This window comes from Lycium barbarum, chromosome 4, assembly GCF_019175385.1.
Source record: "Lycium barbarum isolate Lr01 chromosome 4, ASM1917538v2, whole genome shotgun sequence".
Taxonomy (NCBI): Eukaryota; Viridiplantae; Streptophyta; class Magnoliopsida; order Solanales; family Solanaceae; genus Lycium; species Lycium barbarum.
In genome coordinates this window covers 6789992-6815108 of record NC_083340.1, presented here as the reverse complement: position 1 = coordinate 6815108, position 25117 = coordinate 6789992, and the positions used below count along the sequence as shown (strand labels likewise).

Genomic DNA, 25117 nt, shown 5'->3' with positions numbered 1-25117 from the left:
TCTCATCATGGTGCTACGTGGGGCCACATGTAGGGCTGCTTATCGGGCGAATTGGACGGATAATTACGCTTAACGGTTTGGCTTAACGGTTATCGGCTTTTAAAAGTGTTAATCCGCTAGCCAACCTATAAGATATCGGTTGGTTCGGTATCATATTAGTAATTATCGGACGGTTATCGGGTGGTGTATCGGTTAAATCTAAGAGAAAAATGAATGATAAAATCACATGTAGTCAAGGAAATTGCCTGCCTTTAAAGTGACTCAAAATGTAATATTTTTACCTTATAGGTTATAAAGAAGATACTGATATCCTCCAAAAAAAAAAAGGGATAGGAATATAACCAAGAAGATTGAAATGTTGGATTAAATATTATAAAAATACCGTAGCAAGTAGCAACAATTTTCCAAGAAAATTAGCAAACTACAATATAGGCAAACAAGAAATAGGGAATGAACTATTTGATAGAAAACAACCAGGTTTCACAATTAACAGAAATAGAGATACATATTTTAGGTTGAGGCTTTAGCTTTAGGTTTACAAGTTACAATCACAATACATATTTTATTTGTTAGGCTAAGAATATAAATATGACAAATTCTTAACGGATTAACGGTTTACCCGATAAGAAAATTGAGTAATCCGGCCCCGCACCGATAAGTCGATAACTATAAAATTTTAATCCATTCCCCAACCGCTGATCCGATAGCGCAAAACCATTAAGCCAATAAGCCAATTTTGCGGTTGGGTTATCGGTAGCGGTTCGGTTTTGAACGGCCCTAGCCACATGCATGCATTTTCAAGACGGTGGGTGGTGGCGTGGGGCAGAGGGTGGATGAAGATGAAGTGTGTTTGATGGCGGTGGTTGGGCGGGGTGGAATTTGGTTTGGAGGTGCGTGGTGGAGCGTGGGTGCTGGGGTGGGATTTTTGGGTGGTTATTTTTAGAAAAATATTTTTTACTAACCAACTAAACATGAGAAAATAAGTAATAAATTTACTTATTTTTCACTAATCAAGAAACATGAGAAAATAAGTAAGAAATTCACTTATTTTTTAAACACATTTTTCAGAAAAAACATTTTCCTCCGTAGCGATCACACCCTATGTCAAATCATACATTTATTCCTTAAAAAAATCCATGAAATAGTCTTTATAAATTAAAAATTGCCTAGAAATCTATAATATTTTTTTCTTTCTATAATCACAAAATACTTAAACATTTGACTTCAAATAATAGCACACTATCAAATAAATTGAGACATAAAATAGTAATTACTCCATCAAACAACTTTCTTTGACTAGCAATAGAAACAGTCGTTTGACTTCAAAAACTGGTCAACCTTCAAACAAATTCTCATTTTATGTGTTGATAGTGTGCTAATTTATGTCTCAACGACAATTTGTTTGAAGATTGATCAGTTTGAGAAGTCAAATAACTCTTTCTTTTATTACTATTTTTTTGAACTTTTTTCATATATTGTGAATTATTAATTATGCAGACTTATAATACGTTTTATGTAATTTTTAAATATGTAAATTTTATTATAAAATACTCAAAAAATTTATATTTTAAAATTAAGTGAAAGAAAAAATTATTTGCCTCTCAAATTGGTAACGGAGGGAGTAATGATTCTTGAGTTATGACTTATCTACCATCTTTACCTGTAAGTCCGACAGTTGCAGGAAATAACAAACGGCTATGGCAGTTCCTACCTTAATCTCAAAGTTGCCCCTTTTTCCTCAACCAAAACGAACCCAATTCACTACCAATTCCAAATTTCGTATCTCTGCAAAACAAAGATCCCAATTTTCAGCAACAATTAAAAGCAGCTCATCTCAAAACCTGAAAAATGCGGCTACTATTTTGGGGGTCACTGGAATTGCTTTAGCTACAGTAATGGTAGGACCTGCTACTGCAAATGCTTCTGAAATAGCTGTAATGGGTTCTTCTTTACAATTCAATGAACCTTCTAATGCTCTCTCCTTACCTACTTGGGCTATTCATGTTTCCAGTGTTGTTGAATGGTATTTACTCTGCTATTTTTTTGATTTATTTAGCAAGATTAATAGAAAGATTGCAACTTTTAGGGTGTGTTTCGTAAGGAAAATGTTATTCTGGAATATAAGTGGTTTTGTTACTTACTTTTTGCTATGTAAGCAAAAAATATTGTCTGAAATTTTTATATATAATCTGGCAAACAACCATGGTTATGAGGAGGTGGGCAATGGCGGAGCAAGGAATTTAAACAGGGGTGTTCGAAAAAAAATTCTTATGTTAAAGATTATTCAACAACTTATATATATGCAAAAAAGTTCATTTTTGCCTATTAACATAGTACTCCCTGCGTTTCAACTTGTTTGTCTTAGTTTGACTTGACACGAAGTTTAAGAAAATAAATAAGACTTTTGAATCTTGTAGTTTTAAATTAAAGATGTTTGTAATGTAGCAAAACACCCTTTGAATCTTGTGGTCTTAATTATGTCAGGTAGGATGTTGGGTGTAAAGAGTTACTAAATATAGAAAGTGACATTCTTTTTAAAACGAACTAAAAAGGAAATTGAGACAGACAAATTGAAACGGAGGGAGTATAATTTTTCAACGAAGGGCCCTTGCACCCCTCTGTATCCTCCCCTGGAGGTGGGGGGTGAGGTGTGTTTGGAGGCCGGACGGTGGGGGAGAGACACTTAGCGTGGAATGCCGAACTTATTTTCTTAGAGAAAATAATTTTCAAGATGTTTGACCAACCAAACATGGAAAAATTGGAAAACGTTGTCTCCTCCATAATAGACACACCGTTAGAATGGACAGAAAAGAAAAAGAGTGTCAGATAAATTAGGACAAATGAGTATGGTTTTTTTTTTTTTGTGCTGAATGAAATGACTCACTGATACTTTGTTCAAAAGGATTACTGCAATGGCTCTGGTTTGGCAATATGGTGAGAAGTCTGGAAATGCTTCTTGGAAGGGACTCTCTTGGGGCATGGTGAGTTAATGTTATTGTTTTAAGAATTGTGTAATTTGGTGCAGATTGATTTATTAATATGCATAAAGTCGTAATTTTGGATAAGTTTTGTGCTTTCTGCTCTGAAATGTTCCGAAATTACCATTAATTGGCCAATGAGGGCACCTCAAAAGGTTAGGTCAAGTTGTTATAACCAAAAGATTCACAGGCTCAACTCTCACCAGCAATAATTTCTTGGCTTTTCTCCAACTTTGAGGTGCCCATTGGCCAATACGAGCAAAATAGGTTATAAATGGTCAATGGCATACATGTATGCATTGATATTCATGTGTTTGTCTCAATATATACAGAACTATAATATGTAAAAACACATAACAGATGGTGGGTAAACGATCATGATTTTTTTTTTCTTTTGATAAGTAGAGATTTTATTAAGAAAGTACCAAGTTGGTACAGAAAAAAAGATTTTATTAACGATCATGATTGTTATATTAGATCATCTTAATCCGGTGCTCATTAGTGTGGAATGAGATGGCAGGTTAGTAAATCTGAGGCCTTTTGTGTTTTCATGTGATAACTAATTAACTATACGAGGAGTTGAAAAAGAAGTATCAAATACATGCATTGCATGAGATGTAACTCATGTAAATTTCAGCCTTCCAACTCATTGCTTTTCTCTTACGTCTCTGATGGCCATGGCAGTTCGGGGTGACTCATTTAGTCTCTCAAACTTTCAACCCTTCCCTTTATCATTTGTCATTGAGATAGAACCATAAAATCTAGAGGCACAATATATGCAAAAACTTTCAGCAATAATTGGTAATGATATTAGCCACGGAGCATCGGTAGCTCTCACAATCCTCTTTGGTTGGATACTTGGCGCTTCTTCTTGATGTTTGACCTCTTTATCTTAATTTGCCTCGTCCAATTTGTTCTTTCTCTGTAACAGGTGGAATCCTGTTCAGTCATTTAAATTTCCTTACCAAGCAGCATTAGGATAGTAAAAAGGAAAATGCCTCAATCTACTATAGGCATCGGCTAATCTGAACATTGTCAAAAAGATAATATTAACAAGAGGGAGATTTATTTATGGGAAAGGGAACTTTTACCAGCACCAAATATATGCATTTATTCCTCCATCGCTCAAGTCTTATAATTTAGTCTGAACACCTTGTCAGTTTTGCCGTTTCTAATTCTAAGCTGTTGCTCCAATAGTACCAGTTTCAAAAAAAAAGAAAAAGAAATCTAAGCTGTTGTTTTGCCACTAAAAGCACTGCACTCCAAACTGCCACAATCAATAAAATGATACATATCTACCTCAGCATTATTCAGATGTTGTTTCCTAAAAGTCAAGTGGAAACAAATATCAGTACAATGTGATGTTGTGATCAAAAGAAAGTCTATGAGAGCATATATATGTAGGTTAAGAAAGGTAGTTCTTGGAGGGTATTTGGGTTTATTGAGTTGAAGAAAGTCATAGGAAGGGGTGGCTTTTGAGATGCTCACATTTTTTGAGCCATACTGAAGCTTCTTGTATGTTTGTCAAAACACAATAACTATTACTCCCTTCATCCCAATTTATGTGAAGGTGTTTGACTGAGAAAGAAAGGTTTTGAAACTTGTGGTCTAAAATTAGTCATAGATATTTGTGTGACTATAAATCATCTCATGAAGAGTAAAATGAGAAGTTTGAAGTTAAATTGTTACTAAATATAGAAATGTGTCATTGTTTTCGAGACTGACAAAAAAGGAAAGAGCGTCACATAAATTGGGACAGAGTGAGTATTATTTCCCTTTAGATTTTGACTTAATTAAAGGGGCTAGGCAAGGCCATTGATGTGCTACACTGCTACTTGAGTAGCTAATTAAGCTTTTGGAAATAAAAGCCTTCAAATAGTGAAAATGTTGCAACAAGAAAGTTTTAGAGACATATTTTCTGTCCTTTGATGCTTAGTGTTTAGTATATTACTAGCAAACTACACGGGGCCCAATATGATTAATTTGGTTACTCACTTTAGTTAGTCTTTATGGTTTGTATATATTTTGCAAAGGATATCATGATTCTCCTTAGTGAGTCTCCATATTTTGTTTCTTTTCCTCTTATTTTTCCCCTTAATTTCTCAATTATTGTTAAAATTTGTCTTAATTTGGTTATGTCCGCCTCTTTTTATATTTAGTAAGTTGACAATTCAAATATCCTACATGTCAAGTTTATAATTACAAGATTCAAAGGATATTTTATTATATTATACACATTTTTAATTTAGAACCACAAGATTCAAAATTCTATCTTTATTTCTTAAACTCCGTCACTTTAATTAGTCAGTCTTTAAGGTTTGTATTTTGTAAATAACTTTTAAAAACATTCTAATTGTTATTATATATAGCAACATATACAAAATGTATTTATGTACCATCACTTTAGTTATAATTAAAAAATGATGGAATTAAGTCTTTGAGATGGAAAGAGTCGGACTTTTTTCTCATTGTCATGACAATGAAAGTTGTTCATTGATGTGAAAAAGAAAATTAGTAAGAATATGAGGGAAATTAATATTTTTATTCTAGATTTTTTCTTTTAAATTCTTTAATATCTTATATGTACACCAACAGGTTGATATCCATCTTAATTAACTAATTGTTCAGATCCAAACATAAGAACCATTGTTGTATATATTGGATTTTTTAAAAGCAAAACTAATAAAATATTTTTATTAAATTAATTAAAAAATATGTTAATAAGGGGTAAATTAGTTACATCATAATTTTTTATATTAACAATTATAGATAAAAAGAATTGTTACAAAGAAATCAAAATTAAGATTTAATTAATTTTTTTTTGTTGTTGAAGTAAGTTGTTGCATTAATAAAGCATCAGGAAGATGCGTGAATGATTACAAATCATATGGTTATAACTTCAAATACTGCAAAAAAAAACTAGTATGAGCTGGGAGTTAAGATTTAATTAATTTTATCTTGGTTTTGTAAATGAACAAGTAATTTGGACATATATTTTTAGTAATGTGGCCAAGTAATATGGGACGGAGGGAGTACTTCATTTATTAATTCTTAAAGAACGTGAAAAGTCAAAAGTGAATAAGTAAAAATGCACGGAGGAAATAAATGTGTCAGAGAATTAAATTGAAGTGTATACGTGTATACATGAGATGATGAGAATAAATATTCAGTAGCCAAGTAATATGGGACAGAGAGGGTAAGATCGGAAAGATTTAACTAATTTTATCTTGGTTTTGTAAATGAACAAGTAATTTGGACATATATTTTTAGTAATGTGGCCAAGTAATATGGGACAGAGGGAGTACTTCATTTATTAACTAGTGTATATGTCCGCGCTTCGCGCGGTTATTATATTATAATATGAATAATTATTGTTATTTTTTTGTAATAAAAATATCCATTTTTACTTTTGATCAATTTAATCTCATTACATTCCCCAATCGTAATACTCTCAGTTGTTGCTCGATATAATTGTATTGTCAATAATGTTTGCTCTTTTTCAATATCCTCCGGTCTCGCTTAATTATTGTTGCCGATACCATGTTGTGCCATTTTGCCAAATCTGAATAAAATCTTATATCTTACCGAGAAAATGATATTACTATAATTAAACATTCAATTTTAATAATAGTGAACTATAAAATAAATATTATATTTAATATAAGAACTGAATTAGAATCCAAAACAACACATAATTTTGTATGTATTATTGTAATAATTTTGTAATCTTATGATATAATATTAGTTTCATGAATAACAGTGTAAAAAATGTTCAACACATGGTTTAGTTTATATCTTCTAAAATCTTTGTATCATCCTTTTGTTCTTCTTCTTTTGGATTCATAGAATTAGATTTGCAAAATAAGGTAAGATGAAAATGAGAGAATTATAATTTTTAAAAAACTAAATAAAAATTGAGAAAATCACTTTTAAATATTTTATAAATAAACGGTCAACACATAATTTAATTTTCTATGTATTTAAATAATATTTTTGTGCTTATACTGTAATCTTAATTTCAAGAATTCAAAATATAACCAATAACAAATAGTTACGGGAAAAAAATATAAAAAATTAGGTTATCGTTCAGAAGACTTGCACTATTTCATAGCAAACCACATAATCCATCATCCCTAAAAAAAAATAAAAAAAAATAAGTGATAGTCTTAATCTGTAGTTCGCTCTATTTAGACATTTAAAAAAAAACAAATTTTTAATCGAGCGTATTTTCTTATATATATTCCTCCAAAAAATTCTACAAGTCCAAATAATAGTCTTTTGTTTTATAATATATTTTTTTTTTTGATTAATCCATGAAGATAACAAAAATATTCCTCCAAAAGAATGATATCATCAAGAGGAACCCAATCACATATACCTCTCCACTTGAATTGTAATGAAAATATTCAACTACATGTGCATCTTGAAGATACATGCATATAACTTTTCTGTTAAAATGTACTGAAAGTCTCACAAACTTAACACAATCATACATATTCAAGAATACAAATACACATAATTTTATGAGAATAAATTAATATAATATATGTAATAGATATATACCAATGCTTTTGATCTTTGTGGGTATTACACTCTCTGAAACAGTCCCTGCAATAACATTCTCAAATCAGACAATTCTATGTCCAAGTATTACTCCCAAAAGAAATACTGCATTCAACATTAGGCCAAAATATCCCTACTTTAAGCTTTCAAGAAAATCAAACACCTGATCTAAATTAGCGCACTCTCATAAAAGAAAAATAGAAAACACACACACATTTATATGACAGACAAAGTATGCATCACATATTACAAATAAAAATAAAAATGAAAGAGAAATTCGTAGCAGTAAGAACATAGAAAATATAAACCTCTATGGACTTGAATTGAACTTTGAGATCGTATATCCCTTTAAGTGCCAAGAAGATACATATGCTCTAGAATTCACAATGCACAGTTGAAGCAATACCGTTTGGATTATATAAGGCTTAGGTTATTGTCTTTTTAGTTCCAGCCATTACTACATGATTAATACTACACATTCAATAAAATTAATTTAAGGGAAGAGGAGAAGAACCATAACATCTAGAGAATTTAGTAGAGACTTTAAGGCTGCATATTTATTTTTAATATAAGACAAAGTAATAGGATGAGTTTAAGGAAAAAAAACTGACAAAATGTTATAAATAATACAATGTGCAAGGTGTAACATTTGTCATAATTAAGAAATTATAAAGAGAGTTAAAAGAGTGACTTTTGGATTTTTTTTAACATAGCATGTAAATAGAAAAAATGAGAAAAAAATCCAAAAAAAGGAGAAAAAAGATAAATAGGAATGGTGGCCATAGAGATGTGCCACATCACCTTGTCTATGCCTAGCTTTATATTATATATAGATTCTTAAAGAACGTGAAAAGTCAAAAGTGAACAAGTAAAAGTGCACGGAGGAAATAAATGTGTCGGAGAATTAAAATTGAAGTGCATACGTGTATACATGAGAAGAGAATAAATATTCAGTACTATGACATATGTGCATGTGGGATAAAGAAATAGTTGGTTCAAGTGTACAATTTATATAGCTTTTGGTACAAGTATTCATTGCTATGTTAAAGTGTACAATTTATATAGCTTTTGGTACAAGTATTCATTGCTATGTTAGTCCCTCTTGGACACTTATATATAATAGAAAAGAAATATTGTCTTTTGATGAGTAGTATGTTTTGAACTGACAAATTAGGTTATACTAAGTGTTTGCATCTTAACAGTTTGGTCGACTCTAAAACTGGATTGGGGGTGCCAGATTTCCATCCTAAGTTAAAAGTTGAATGTGCTCAATCACGCTCTAGCACAAACAGGAAATTAAGCTTCTCTTTTGACTTCTAAGTTAGAGGCTGAATATGCTAGGTCATACTCCAGTGAAAGAAGGAAATTAAGCTTCTCTTTCCACTTATTAACTTATATCCGTTACGTGAGGAACTACTTTCTCGAATTGCTTAACCATGCCGTTTCACATGACATTTGTCAAGTAGGAATTATTTTTGATGAACCAGATAACTGGGCTGTCAAATATTTTGACCGGGAGTTAGCCTCTTTCATCCTTTCTCTTTATGAATTTTGGAACTTTCATCTAAATCGATGTGAAATCAACTGTTGAAATAGGTGTTAAAAAATGAAGTCCTTACAGTTGCTTAAGGAGGTGCGAGTGAGGTAGTCGCAGCCAATCATGTTATATGTCATGAAAAAGTGTCAATTTGGTGAAAACTCTTGAAACTTACGCAGAGGTGGATCTAAAGCTCAATCTATGGGTTCACCGGAACCCAATAGCTTTTGCCCAAACCCTGCATATGTATTAAGAAATTCATTAAATATCTATAAATATTTGAACTGTGAACCCATTGTATATTAACTTGAGGTCGCCGTAGGAATGCATAAACTTCAAATCTTAGATTTGCCTGTGATTACTTACGTTCCCATGCATCTAATAAAAAATTGAATAAAAGAAGAGAAATATACCTGAAGAGCAGTTTGATGCGCTAAGTATGTCTGATGGGATAATTACTGGTGATCCTCCTGGTGCTTCCAACAGCTCCATGTTTGTACTCTAGAACTTTAAAGGAATTAATTGTCATAACTGACTTTTTTTTTATCAGGTAAAGTAGAAGTTTCATGAAGTTTGCATCCAGTGGATGCTGGAATTACGTCAGTGAGCAAAAAGAAGTTGGGCTCCTTTACGATGAACTTCCTTAATCGTCATAATTGACATGTGACTGCTGTTGTATAAGCTAATGGGAAAGTGCTCTGAAAAGAATAAATTTCATATCCCCTTTGTCAATTACCTAAACAAATATATCCCTTCTCTAACAATTTAAGATTTTAAGTATTTAGATGAGGTAGTCACACGATTTAACACTTTTATCCCTTTTCCCTTTTTGGGAGAAATGAAATGAGATCTAGGTTTCGGAGGTTTCAAAGTCTTGGTTAAAAGGTTATTACATGCTATTGGTATAGGTTCCTCTTCTTTTCTTAGTGTTTTCCGCGATCATATATTATCTTCCTTTTTACCAATCAAAAATATATTATCTTCCTTTTTGTACCATCTTATTGGTTCTTAGCAGCTTATGTGTACCACTTTTTGGTCTAGGTGCCCCTGCTAGGTGGAGCATTTTGTGCCTGCACATGGCATTTCTTTTACAACTCTGAGTCCCTTGAGGTAAGTAGATCAATTCTTATATTTCCTTTGAAATAGGAGTTTCTACCAATGCAATGACTATTAGGAGGTTAAAAAAAAAGCAAAAAATAATATATGATCAATTACTGTAACTTATTCCAGATATTCAATGATAACAACATAACGACTGCGCCCGAAAGGGACTTAGTTCAAGTGGCAAACGTTGAGGGACTTGTGATTTAGGTCACAGGACTAAGCCTCGTATTTAAGGTGGGAAGGATAGAGGGGCGGACCCATTATCCCCGAGTTATGGAGGCTGCGGTTGTTCCTAAGGTTTGGCCCCAGATGGATTTCTTTGTCATAAAATTATGAAAGAATACTTACCAGCTCTCCGTTTCTATTTGCTTACTTTAGCCTTAACACATCTGCGAATTTGGGGGGAGGGGGGGGGGGGGGGGGGGGAGTTTCCTGTCCTCGTATAATGACATTTTTCACTGGATGTAATACGAAGGGTTGTGATAAACTTGTAAACTAACCACCAACTAATCTGAAAGTAATTGTTTGGAAAAAAAAAACAGTGGAAACAATGGCTTAATGCTTCAAAGATTTTGTTGATTTCGCCTTCCATTTTCACTCATTTGATGGAGATAGTAGAATATAATTCTTCTTTTCATAATGTAACCCGACTTCAATATATTTACAAGAGCTGAGCATTCAAACGATGAGGCAATACAGATGTGGCTTGTCCTTGTTTATATTTCATTTTTCCCCATTTGAAGCATTTCCCGGATATTCTTACACAATTCTTATCTTGTTTTATGATTTTAAATGACACGTGTTTCAGGTGTTAGTTGCTTTACAAGCAGCTTTGACAGTTCTTGGTAATGCCACAATGTGCATCGCTGCATTCCGTATATACAGATCACAGGAGCAATAAAAAGTTTATTGACCATTGAGTTCAGTGGACTTCCGCAAATTTCATCACTCGTTAAGCTTCTTTATCTACCTGGTGCTTCATTTGGTTTCTTACAGTCTATTCTCATTTTTGAATTGAACAGAAACTTTATTCATTGAAAATGTTAATCGATTTTGCAGAAGCAACGTTGTGTGACGACGAACTTTGTCACATATCGCACATAGTTGACACACAGTATATAGAAATAAGATAAAGTGGTTATTCCATGGTAGGAAGTAAAAAGCTTTGAGCAAGAAAGCCAGTGTGGATCGAGCTGTCCCCGGAAGAAAAAATATTCTGCCTTTTTGGCGGCTGGTGAGTTTGTCAAGATACTTTCTTGACTTTATCTTTTCCAGTTGCATTGTTGTACATTCTTTATACTACTCCTTTTAGACATCTTAAGATGGCAATTATTGACTTTGTAGGAACTGTTGTCAAATATTATATCCGAAATCTTCAACACTCCTTATTTATGTACTGTTTTATATTCTCCAATCACCTGCTTGACTAATTTCTTACTCATTGCTCTCTTGAGATGATATATGGCAAACTGCTAGCTGCCTGCAATTTGGCTGTATGACCACAGTAACATAGTGATTGTCTCTGTAATTGGCCTCGAGCTTATGGCGTCGCAAGACTATTAATCAATCAACAACTATACCTCAATCCAAATTAGTGTTGGTTGTATGAATCCTCTGTATTTATCCCATTTTGTGCATTCAAGACTGCAGAAATATAAGACTTAAGTGAAGCTAAGTTTTGTGGAGTGGTCTTAACACAATAATATCGAATGTGCACCCAAGGGTGTGGCCTAGTGGTCAATGAAGCGGGTTGAGAACCATGAGGCCCCAGGTTCAATTCCCAGCGGAGGCAAAAACAGTTGGTGGTACCCATTTGTATAAACCTTGATGGACAGTGATACCCGGTAGCTGACTAGCTGTGTTGGTGGGAAGGCAGGTACTCCATGAAAGGTGTGTGCAAATTAGTCAGGATACCATGGTTATAAAAAACACAGTGATTTTAAATGCATGCCTTAATCCTTGAGTTTGTGCATGTTGCCTACAAATTCACAACATATGTGCCCCTATGCTATAGAGTCAATTGGTCTTAATATGCTTGCTTAAGAGTACAGGTGGAATATTAAATAGCTGGAATTTTTATATAGAAACCTTTTATGTGAGATAGTATCCTAAGCACAGTTTGGGTCAATGCATAGGGATGTGCTCTGCCTTTAATAATACCTTGAGGCCCAAAGTTAATTGAGTAATTTCAAATGGTATTATGATTCATGACACCATTTTGTTGACCTTGTGCATAACTTTTTATAGGCCAGTGTTACCTCTCCAAATACACACTTTGAAGTTTGACTACTTGTTACTTCCCTGAGCACGCACAAAATTGATATTAAACACTGTTTAAGTTTTGTCCACTAACAGTGTAAGAAATGTCTACTCAATTAGGTAACTTATATAGGTAAGTAGCATGCGCACAAAATTGATATTAAACACTGTTTAAGTTTTGTCCACTAACAGTGTAAGAAATGTCTACTCAATTAGGTAGCTTATATAGGTAAGTAACATGTAATTTGTTAAATTACACTAGCGGTGTAGGATAGTAAAAAGAAAGGCCTTATGACGACTATCTTGATCTGTTGAGCGAGAGCCCTTACACGGGACTCTTGGATCACTGTGGCCCGACTTTCGTCTCTGTTCGACTAGTCGGTCTTACAGTCAAGCAGACTTATACCATTACGATCACGAGCAAAATTTAGCTTGAGCCTATCTTGAATGTTCGATTTTTTTTGTCTTCATGATATTCGGAAACTAGTAGGAATATGAAAACTTGACTTTGCTAAGGAAAAATCAAAACATAAAGATCTATCAAGAACCCGCTCTGTTTGTATTACCTTCTTTTATTTGCAACTCGCAATGTGAATTTGTTTGTAAGAATAGTTATTAAGCTTTATAATAGCTAGTTATTCATAATATTACTACTATATTATATATATATATATATATTACTATATAATATAAGAGGGAATGTGAGGACTTTTGTAGTCCTCACAAGAGTTTCCCAAATTTTTAAAAACTTTTTAGTTAGTTACTTTTATGTCCTAATTTTATTTATTTAAGTAAATTTTTTGATTTTTTATTTGTAAGGTCTACTTTTCAAAAGCTATCGAACCTGGGGACTTTTGTAGTCCTCACAATAATTTCTAATTCTTTTAAAAAAAATTAATTAATTACTTTTAGGTCCTAATCTTATTTATTTAAGTCAATTTTTTTATTTTTTATTTTTAAGGTCTACTTTTCAAAAGCTATCAAACCTTCTACCTCATTTTTCATGTTCTTTGATTTTCTGGTTCGTGCTCGATATCCGCATTTAAGCCCAATTAATCTAGATAATTAGCATTGTATCGCGCCTATTCGGAGGGAACGCTTCCTCCAAAGATTTTTTCCATATCCATGTTCGAACCCCTAATCCCTAATTAAGAGAGGAGCAGCTCCATTCGCTGCACAAGTTAAATTATGTATTTGTCTTAAAAGTTCATTAACTATGTATAGATTATTTATTTAGAACTAAATAACTTCAGAAAATTAGGATACATAAGTTATAAATGTCAAATTCTGGCTCCGCATTTGATTTGAAGTAAATAATTTTATCAAAATGGAAGTTAAAATATTAAAGCAGTGGAATGAAAATTTTGCTTTTATATAATTACCCACTTGTGGGACTACAATGGGTATATGGTTGTTGTTGTTGTTGTTGTTGTACACTTGTACTAACACAGATTATATTTTTTTACTTAAAATATCTACTTTTATATCTTGAGTTTGGGCCCGGGCTTAGCACGGGCCTCACATATATATGAGGGAATGAGGTGCTTTTGTAGTTCTCACAAAATTTTTAATCCTATGGTATTGCTACATGTGGCTTTGTTTTGTCTTTTGCCTAATCTCATTTTTTGGACTCATTCTTTACCTTAAGTAAATTTTTATGTGAGCTTATGTAATTGGTGTATTACTTTACTTTACTACTATAATATAAGAGGGAATGAGGTGCTTTTAGAGTCCTCACAAAAATTTCAATCCTATGGTGTTGCTACATGTGGATTTGTTTTGTCTTTTGCCTAATTTTTTTTTTTGGACTCGTTCTTTATCTTAAGTAAATTTTTATGTGGGCTTATGTAATAGTTATATAGTGAATTGTAATAAATTTTTGTGAATTTTTCTTGCTCTTTACTTCCTTCGGTTCATATTATATGGCATTTTAGCTTTTATATTTATTTCGAATAAATTTTTTTATATATAATTGAGAAGGTATTAATAGTTTTTTTTACAAAATTTCCTATTATTTAGATAAGTGAATTTTTATATAACCAAAAAATCATATTAAGTTGGTACTATTTAACTAAGATAATTTAGTAACGCTTCTTACTTTCTAGCACAAGCTAAAACACCATATAATACGGACAGAAAGGATTATTAAATTATCCTTTACATTATTTGTTATCATACATATTATGTAGTAAAATTTAGGCAATCATGGAGCCGTATTATCGTTTTCAACCAGAGCATTTATTAGATCTTACTAATTACTCTTGCCTCGATTTTAATTTACGTGACACTTTTTATTTCACCAGAGTATTTGACTAAATTATGAAGCTAAATTGAATTAGATCAACTATGTATTTTAAATTAAATTTAGATATTAAAAATACAAAAATTACTATCAATTGCAATATTAACTTAGAAGAAATAGTATTAACCATAAACTATGTATGAAGAACTAAATTGATTCTTGACGTTCATTTAATGAATTTAATTTTCCCCTTAATTTCGTCTAATACGAAGCTTAAATCACCACATTTAGCTAGCATAAACTCTTGGTACATGAAATATTATGAGTGAAATTGAAATTTAATATACCAAAAAAAATCTATTTATATTTATAAATACAAAATTTATATGCTCACAAATTCATAAAAATGTCAATATTTTTCAATTTATGATTTCCACCGAGTTGTATAATTTTACATAATTTAAATTATGTTACCTTACAGAATGTCAAGTCGCTGGTGTCCCTTTGATATTTGATGATTTTTCTGCTAAACTTCCTTCTCATAATTACTTTTTTTGTTTAAAAATTATCTAATTAGTTGACTAAAAAACATTAATAATAATAATAAAAAAAAGGACTTATCAATAAATATTTAACGTGCCAGTAAATTGCTAATTATGCAATACGAAAATATATGATTACTTTTATATCTTAAGTTTGGGTTCGGGCTTAGCACTGGCTGGGGTAACTAGTTATCTATCTACATTACAAAAAACAAAACCTGAGTCCCAGTTTTTATTATCAATGCGAATGTGAATATTTATCTTTGTAATTGCATTTGAATTCGATATATTATTAGTATTTTGATATCTTTTTTGTAGTTAAATGAAGGATCAAATTAAATAAACCTAATCTTGCCGTAGAGAAACACAGTCTCGAGCCAACAGCCATGACTTTTGAGAAAGTGCACCTTTTTTAACCTTATAATTTTGGTTACCCTCACGGGGTGAGAAGCTTCAGACAACTCCTTTCTTGGGAAAAAGAAAAAGGTTGTTTTTGGTTGGAATTATGCAATAATTACCTATCCTAAAGTACAATTACAGGGCCCAAACCAAGACTATTATCCCATTTTACCATTAATTACTTTGCTTGTTATAGCATTTTCCCCCATCTTTTTATGTACTCAAATGAGTAAATTAGCATCCACACTAGTTGTGTCGCCCCTGACAGAGGGCAGGTTAAGCGAAATAAAGACTTTTAGGTTGATAAGCTTCTAAAGGTGAGATACATGTGACATCTTAGGTGAATTCCACACTAAAATGGAAAGAAGTGAAGAGTTTTATAAGGTATAACACAAGTTCGCATGAAATGTCGTGCTTTGTGGTGCATTAGCGTAGCCGAAAATAAATTCGTGTGGGTCTAGGCTCAAAGCGAACAATATATACCATGAGCTTGAGTGCTAATTACCATTTAAATTATTTTTTTAATTATGTGCAAAGCTAAAACGTGAACAAATTTGTTGTAATAGTATTGGGAATGAACAAGTAGAGAGCAACAACTAAACTAGTTAGAGAAAGAGCAATGGCCAATTAAGCTAGTTAGCGTTATTGGCCATTATTTCACGAATATGCTAACTCTTTCGTTCATTTTTCAGTTAATATGAGATCGTTTTTCACCTTGTGGTGTTTCAACCTCTCGCCTATATATCCGGATAATGTTTAAAGTAAACTTTAACATATGCATTGTTTTTCAAATTCCATATAATGTGTGTGAAGATATCCACAAGTTACAATATCATTTGCAATAATTGAATTATTTAAGGTTTAATCCTGCTAAACTTTTTTTTCTTTCTTCTTCTTATTTTTCCTCATCTTTATTACTTATGTGCTCATCCCCAGAGAGGAAAAAAAAAAAAAAAAAAAGAGCTCATCCCCAAAGACGAATGAAACGAAAAAGTTTGTCCTTCTATTTAATTTCTTGAAAGCATCTAAAGGACCAAAACCTGCTAGTATAAAGTTTGTCAGATTAAGTGTCCTCAAACTAGATTATTTTAGAAGTTTCACATATTCATCTGCTTGCTACTTTTTGGACTTGTTACGATTGAGGAGGAGAAAAAGAACAGTTGCTTTTGCCACGGAAACAGCCCAAAAATGTACATCCAAATCAAGAGAATAAGCTGATAATCGTAGAGCGAAGAATATTTCGGTCATGCATTAAAGAAAGAGTTGTAAATTATGCGGAGGCAAAGTCAGAATTTGAAATTTATGAGTTCAGGAATTTATTATTTTTAAGTTACTGAGTTCTAAATTAACAATTTGTACATATTTAACGAGTATTTTTAAGACAAATACAAAGTTTAGACCAAAGTCTACTTGGTTCAGCCGAACTTGTAAACTATACTCTAATTCCGCCCTTGAAATTATATTATATACACTAGTTGGGTAAAGAATTCTTGTTTGTTAGCTTAGTTTAACTTATTATAGCAGCTTGTTTGCTTTATTTTTCAAGTTACGAACTCTACTTAAACAAGTTAAGCAAATTAGAAAGCAAGTTCAAATGTTAATAACAATGTAAAACGAAGTAATTTATGAAGAACAGAAGTAGCATTATAGCTTGAATACGACATGTACACATATTAAATATATTATTTTTCATCCACACTTTTCTCTCATTAATATAACAGTTATTTTGTCAATTTGGGAGTAGGTGGATTGGGGGTCTCTTTGGTGGAGACTTTATCAAACTTGGAAAATTTCTTTTGAAATTCAGACATCAAAGCAATATTTTCTTGATGAAGGAGACTGGCCTTTTTCCTCAATTTCTCATTTTCCTCTAAAATGCTCATGTTTTCCATGTAAAGCTCCAAGTTCCTCATTTCTATATCCTTCTTAGTTTCTTTTCCCTCACTTCTCTTCCTCCTGCAAGACCAGAATAACCCAATAAACTAACAACTTAAAGTTATATGCACTGAACATGTAAAAAAGATTTACATAATCAGGATATTTGCCCTATAATTACAAGTTAATCTCTATAATAAGCATCAATCAGTAATCTAATAAAAATGGTTGGTAGCCTCACACGTACAAACTACATTAGTAAATAAAACTATAGTATCTATATTATGTAACCACCCAAAAAAAAAAAAAATAGCTACGAAATTTATAGCTAATTTGTTGATAATCCGTCTTTAAATAGAATTAACAACCGTTTTGTGTTATTTAGCGACAAATTTGTCCGTAAGCTAATTCTTGTTTTTCTTTTTTTTTTTTAGAGATATTACTCAAGTCCTAAATGACATATAGACGAAACAAAAGATCATCACACCTTAAAGAAAAGGATCATATATAAAATAAAGTGAAGAATAAATGAAAAGAGCACCAATCTTTTGGAAATACCTTGCAAGCCTATGAACTTGAACTCGAGAGATCTTTGCTCTTTGTTTTTTCTGCATAGAAAAATAAAGAGGACGTGCTGCACTACTCCATTCTGTAGAATTACTGATACACATTTTATCCTTCTTGATCTTTTTTGCTATTTATTTTTTGTGTTTTAATTTGAACTTCAACAAGAAGAAGAAGAAGAAGAAGAAGAAGAGTGAGAGGAATCTTTATTGGAGGTTTGCTATATGATGAAATGAATGAAGATTTAGAAGTGGAAGTGTATGAAGGGTGGTGAGATCCTATAAATAGGTGGAGTTGTAGTTTTCAATATGTGCAATAAGCATTACTTCCCATGTGGTGCCCTGCCTATTTTTTGTAACTAATTAGGGGAAAGAAAAGGAGGGGCTAATAATATAATTTTTCAAGTAGTAATGATGACTAAGGTACTCATGATTACAAACAGCAGCAACCCATCTATTTCCATGAAGAAAAAGCCTTAGAAGAGGGATATGCTTCTCTGCCTTATTAATAACTTTATACTGGTCTCAGTACTGAAAATCACTATTTTTTCACTGATTTTCAACTGAAAAATTTTAAGTGGTTATTTTTCACTCAATGTTGGTGGAGAAAATCTAAATACTAGAGTTTTTAATTAGAAAAATTATGAAGTTTCCCAACGTTTCAATGGAAACTTGTTTCCCACCATGCTTTTTCCCAATGGGAATGAGGTGGGAATTGAAATCATGTTTTATAGCTCAAATTTCCCACTGAATGTCGGTGAAAAACCTCTTTTTCTAGCAGTGTCTAGTGATCAATAAAATGGATCGAGAATTATGTAATTTTAGATTTAATCTCACGGGAGGTAAACATACTATGTAGATTTATATGTTTAAACCTTAACGGATTGAATTATCTGGTACATGTGCAACTGTACTGGTAGGAGATAGCACATACCCTGTAAAATTAGTCAATCTACATGCAAGTTGGCCCGACACCGCAATTATTAAAAAGTAATAACTTCCTATTTTTTCTTATTTTTATGTTTTTTCCTCACATTATAGTTTATCCATCTTAGGAGTTGGTGTATTTATGAAGAGGGCATATTTGTAACTATGGACAAAAAAGATTTCCCTTCAAAGAAGTTACAGTATTTGTTATGTTGAGAACTTATCTAAATATGCCAAGTTCACCTACTATACCTATTACTTATTCACTATTCACCAACATATCCATGCATATGAATGCACATTATTTTTTGGTCGCACCTGATCGGAAGATGCCATATTTCTCAACAGGCATTGTACTTACTCCTTTTGCATTTTATCCTTTAATTAGAATTGTTTTAATAAAATAATCTGATATTCAGAACCTATTAATTAGATTAATTAAGATTCGTGTGATGTAAGGCCTATTTAAGAGAGAAGTGCTCCCTACTTGGAGTTTCTTCATTCCCACGGCAGTTTGAACTCGAGACCTCTGATTAAGGGTGAAGGAATCTCGTCTATCTCACTCACATAGTTTATTATGAAATTTCACTGATCATGATAAGGTTGGTCTCATTTTTGTTCAGGGACTCGAACTAGCATATTGCTAATGCCAATCACCTTTTATGTCTTTGTCAATGAAGTAATTTACTAAGTGTATATAAGCACTGAAATAGCATTTTTCATACAATAAAGATTAGCAAAACATAGCTGTTGATAATTTTGTGTCTTGTTAACAACATTTATATATGTCAGCATGGTTGAAAGAAGATGCATAGTTCTTTAATATTTCGCCTGTCTGTCACCTACTAGTACCTACAATATTTTGTTAGGAAAAAGAATATGTTCTTCTAATCTTTTGGTAGCTGATCAGATGCTAGAATTTGAAATTAATGAATTTAACTTGTTATCGGACTCAAAGCTCGTTTTGATTATTTGTGTCGCTATTAATTTTTTATACATAATGAATTTTCTAATATAAATATAAAGTTTCAGCAAAAGTTACAAAAAAATTTTGGGTTTACAGTTAATGCTAATAGAGTTTTACCTCCGCCTAAGACTTTCAATTGTTATGATGATGAAGTTATCGATTATTGGCAGTATTCAATTTATTATCGCCTGGCGTGTGAAGGAAAGTAATTGAGAAAAAGGAAAAAAAAAAAAAAAAAGGCCCCGTTGGATTTCATATATACTATTCTGTTTATTTTACTCTTCCATGCAATTGAGTACCCCCTATTCCCTTTTTGGATTCATTCCAACTTCTCTTGTGCAGGGAAAAGTCAGACCAAAATAATAGTAATAATAACGATAACTGATACTACTAGTGCTCGTATTAATTATGTAGCTATAGTCAGGTGGTGGGGTTTCTGGCTTTGCTGGATTCTTAATTATTTGCGACCTTCCTCAGTACCATAACCCTTTATTTACGTTAAATGATTTCCAAGCACACTAATTTATCAGAAAAAGATTTACTCGTGTGATTTGGTGAAAATACTAGGTGTGTGTAACTTTTTTCACTACTAATCCTATGTTTAGTTCTGTATTATTATGTTTGACTATTGCAATGTGCGAAGTAAGAATAAAGGTTATGAATGATGAAAGTAGAACTTTGTATAATACTAGCTATATCGAAGATACGTACATTATGAGTTGGTCGAAAATTTTCTTTTGGAGATTGCCGTACCACTAATTGTACACATTAGACTAATCTATCTTAGTTGATTAATTGTTAAACACGTGTGCATGCATTAGTTAATAATTAATCATAGAATCTTAAGTCGCAAAGTATGATTAACTGAAGATGTCAATTTCAACACGAGGGGCCTTGTCTTAGCCCACTTTAAGCTTTATTAGATCACTTTATTAGGGGTTTCAATAATTCTATTGCTATAATTTGAAACTTTTGCTTTATTTTGGACCCTTGGAGGTGAAGAAGGTGGCATTTATTCAACACTTGAAAAAAACATTTTCTATAGTTGTCTCCATCGCAAATCATTATAATATGTTTGAACACAAATATCAAAAAGTCAAATTCAATTTTGAGGACCTTTTTTTTTTTTTTTTGAAACCTCATCTTAGATCTGTACCAATATTTTCTCATCTATATTTGATGGCAACGCTATAATTTCAAACTGTGCTAAAAAACAATTATAATAATTTGTACTATCTATTAGGTTCTACTAGAAGAAGAAAAAAAATTGGAAATGGACATATAGAGAGGCGAAATAGGCTTAGTCATTTGGGACACTTTGTTTACAAGTCTATATGCACTTGATGGTGTACTCAGAACAATGACGTGCACTAGAATTTAAAAAAAAAAAATTGATAGTCTATAATTTGCCTAAATTCATCTAAGGAAAAAAATATCTTAATTCATCTTTTTTATTATGGGCCACAAATAGATAAGTAGGCTTAATTTTTCAAATTGTTTTATCTTGTAATTGCATCTCATAATTTATCCTAAATTTGTCTTTAGTCTACATTAAAGTATGAATTAATTTCGTCTTTATATGAAGACCACGATCGTATTATCTCTCATAAATAAGAGGTATTCAGACTATTATGGAACTTGAATATGATTATTAACCAACCAGTAATTAAAAGTATAGATAGAGATAAAAGAAAGGGAAATAGTAACTCCATTAATCAAGGTAGCATTAGAGTTCTCGCGGTTCGGCAGAACCTAATAGTTTTGGCCAAACCCTTATGTGTGTCAAAAAATCAATTCAACATGTATAAAAAAATTATTGATGTATTAATTTTTTTCTCAAACTTATTGAAGTAAGTCAAATTATTTTGGATTTTTAAAGCATTTCTGGATAATTTAGTAAAATAAATGTTTAATTATTATTTAATTTCTTAATTATAGTGCAAAATGCAAACTAGACAAGTAAAAACAGTTTAAATTGATAGAAGGTAATTAGTTCAATTTTCGTCAAATTATTGATCTATACTTATTATAAAGATATCGCTTCTAAGTGATCTCTCCTTTACCGTTACGCTGGAATTTTTCATTATATCAAAAAAAAAAAATTATAACTAAAATATTTTATTTTTATTTTATTTATGCGGTATAATTTTTGGGATAAGAGATTCAATTGAACTCTTCAAACTCCCTTTGGCTCCACCCCTGCTATCGGTATATTGAACTCGTGATTAAACACAAATATGAAAGAAAGAGTACTGATGAAAAGTGTAGACAAGGGCATATGTAAGCAAATAATGCTATTTTGAAGTGTAGCACAGCCACTCAAACCTTCACTTATTCTTTGTTTTACTACTCCAACTACACGCTATACACACGGCAATGTATGAGAGCTAATTGGGACAATTCATATTTTGTCTGTAGATCAGTTGAGATCTCTTTGTGTATATATATGTTGTACTAGTCAACTAGGAAATTAACTTCTCTACTTTTGCCATGTTCTTCTCTATTCTCAAGTGTCTGTGCAAGTTGGATTTTGTACACCAATTATATGATGACCTTCCCTTCACATGCACCAACAATCATGTTACACCATGCATTTATCTAGTAGGGTTCGAAGGTCACATTGATTTCATGACGAATATTTATGTTTCTCAGATTTATTTCAAATTCTTAGTCTTATGTAATTCCTAAAAGGCCTCACTCTTTTTACGTAGGTTTGTTTTTCTTTTCAGCTACCAACAATCTCTCTCTCGAATTAAATTTCACATATTTCATCAGCAAAATTAATGGGCTTTATGCCTTTACCTGAATATTAATTATGTGTCACCTACGACATCGAGTATTTATGGCTACTAAAACCAACATGCTTCTCTTTTTGTGCATGTGAGCGTCTCCAAGCTATGGATGCAGGTAGAAACTGGTCCGCGACAAGCCAAGGCAATCAATTGGACCTCACACAATCACTCTGCCATTTCCATACTTGTATCGCCGAACCCATCACTTTGATATGGTTCACAAATATATGAATTTGGGATCATCATTTAAACCATATTGCAGCGCGTAAAAATTAGCAATTCCACCCACTTTGGAATAAATTTAGACATGACGTGTTTAAAGCTTCACATTGGATACATGTGAAATATCATAGTTCAAATAGGGCACCCCTGAAATTTTTACCTTTGATATAAATTTTGGGCTAAGTCAAACCCGCATAATTTTCCCCCAAAAGACCTCTTATTATTAAGAATAATTTCTACACGGCTTCATATGTATAATTTCTTTTTCTTTTCTATTACCAATGACTTTGTTGGTACACCCAACCTATAATCCACACATTACATTAGCGGCCACTACGACAAATTAGGAGAGCGAAGTGGTACTTCATGCTCATTTGTTTTAGCTTTTAGGTTTTGGATTCTCCTCTATCAATGAGTTAAACTAATACCAATTACGTGTAATTCTCATACTTTCATGTAAACTTCCAATTGATTCTCTTTATATATAGCCATCTATTTGTATCGAAAATGTTATGAAATAGGTGCAGAGCAATCGATTGCAATTCGCACTTGGGCACTGCTTCTTCTTCTTCTTCATTATTAACATCATAAGTACTGCCACTTCCCCACTAATTATCTCTTTCATAATGTCAACGTTGATATTCAGTATCGTGTATATAATAACTATTCAAAGTCTAAATTATTATGTGCATACCATGCAAGTAATAATGATTTTTGAAATATAGTTCACTTGCATTATTTTCATGTATAAATACGTGTACACCTACCGCACTTTGTGTGAAACACAGTTCTTCATTTTTTTTCCATTTCTATTTGATTGTTTTAGATGTGGGCTAGAAGTCAATATTTAGTGCGACGACCATAAAATCACGTGATACAGTTCGACATTACTCTTATCTTATGTGATATATCTACTATATATATTAGTAGAGTCAAGTGAATTTTTTTCATCATAATTATTTTATGTCTTTTAAATATTTTAAACTATTAATTATTTAATTATTGTGACTTATAATATTTTTTAGGTAGGAGATTATTAGCATTTTTGGTCTCTCAATTATTAATTCTAATTGTGGTATGATATTTGAATAAGTACATTAAATTGTCAGTTAATTGAATTGTGCACTTTTAATCTCTTTGCTTGTAATTATTCACAAATTTATCATGATTTTTAACCGTTCCACCACTTAATTACTCACCCGTCATGTTAAAATTATATTGTTACTCCATATTTGACTGTAATATAGTTCTATAAATTAAATGGTCAAGTATAACCTATATTTCTACATGCATGTGAAGGGATCAAAAACACGCATTTGAATTAATTGAAGGTTAAATATGGTGAGTAATATATCACAAGGACTAAAAACAAAATTTACCAAAATGCGGAGTAGTATTCCCATCTTCTATGCAACTTTTAAATATGCATATTTTATTTCAAAGTTTAAATATGTATATCTTATTTCAAAGAATTTAAAGATATTATGTACATATCATTACTGAAATTTAAATGGTTTGACTCTCGTATTTCAAATACTGTCACATGAAATGAGAAAGGACTACTGTTTAACTGATGCATACTTGCATAGTACCATTATTTATACTTATGTTTCTTTCGTGAGAATGATCATGAACGTAGTACAAATATATTTTTAGAAGATTTGGTCTACAGACTATGAGTAAAAAGAGAGTGTACTTGACCCCATTTAATTGAACTTACACCCAGGGCGGATGTACATTACTGGAGAAATGGCTTTTTAATTTTTTTTTAAGTTTTATGATCATTCTGTAATTAATTTTTATTTTTCGCACATAAGAGATCTGAAAAATTTATTTTCTTCTATTCGAATTGTAGGAGGGTAAGAGATCTCATTTCCTCGTACATTGTTGGTAGTGAAAGCGTTAACTAATTAGCAATAATTTGAATCTTTAAGTATATTTAATTATTTATACGAAATTTGCGTCCATTGATTAAAATAAATGGCATTTCACATTCTTTGAAATAAAACCTTAGATTTTCCGCTACTTCTACACGTGTATTACGTTAATCACATCTAATGATATCTTTACATGTCTTGGTTTGGATTCCAAAGAAAACTTTCAAAGAAAATGTAACTTTGAAAAGAAAGTCATAATAATACAAATAT

At 31.8% G+C, this 25117-nt stretch overlaps 2 protein-coding genes across 3 annotated transcripts; one reads left to right on the top strand and one right to left on the bottom strand.

The window, feature by feature from the left end:
• Nucleotides 1–1606: 1606 nt before the first annotated feature.
• Nucleotides 1607–11599, top strand: LOC132635026 (uncharacterized). 2 transcript variants are annotated; one of them, XM_060351232.1, is made up of 5 exons: nucleotides 1607–2023; nucleotides 2903–2981; nucleotides 10120–10188; nucleotides 10991–11155; nucleotides 11242–11599. In XM_060351232.1, exons 1-4 carry the CDS (start codon nucleotides 1698–1700, stop codon nucleotides 11081–11083), a joined length of 567 nt encoding a protein of 188 aa, XP_060207215.1. In that variant the 5' UTR covers nucleotides 1607–1697; the 3' UTR covers nucleotides 11084–11155; nucleotides 11242–11599. The 2 variants fall into 2 exon arrangements, with proteins under 2 accessions (XP_060207215.1, XP_060207214.1); XM_060351231.1 differs by having other exon boundaries at nucleotides 1608–2023; nucleotides 10991–11133.
• Nucleotides 11600–17225: 5626 nt separating this feature from the next.
• Nucleotides 17226–18410, bottom strand: LOC132638125 (protein LITTLE ZIPPER 1-like). The gene is made up of 2 exons (XM_060355103.1): nucleotides 18058–18410; nucleotides 17226–17580 (listed from the first exon to the last, which is right to left on the bottom strand). Exons 1-2 carry the CDS (start codon nucleotides 18168–18170, stop codon nucleotides 17346–17348), a joined length of 348 nt encoding a protein of 115 aa, XP_060211086.1. The 5' UTR covers nucleotides 18171–18410; the 3' UTR covers nucleotides 17226–17345.
• Nucleotides 18411–25117: the final 6707 nt, after the last annotated feature.

Coding starts and splice junctions, on each gene's coding strand:
- LOC132635026 (XM_060351232.1), top strand. CDS start 1,698: ATGGCAGTTCCTACCTTAATCTCAAAGTTGCCCCTTTTTCCTCAACCA. Junction 2,024..2,902: donor GTTTCCAGTGTTGTTGAATG/GTATTTACTCTG, acceptor TTTGTTCAAAAG/GATTACTGCAATGGCTCTGG. Junction 10,189..10,990: donor ACAACTCTGAGTCCCTTGAG/GTAAGTAGATCA, acceptor CACGTGTTTCAG/GTGTTAGTTGCTTTACAAGC.
- LOC132638125 (XM_060355103.1), bottom strand. CDS start 18,170: ATGTGTATCAGTAATTCTACAGAATGGAGTAGTGCAGCACGTCCTCTT. Junction 17,581..18,057: donor CAAGTTCATAGGCTTGCAAG/GTATTTCCAAAA, acceptor CTGGTCTTGCAG/GAGGAAGAGAAGTGAGGGAA.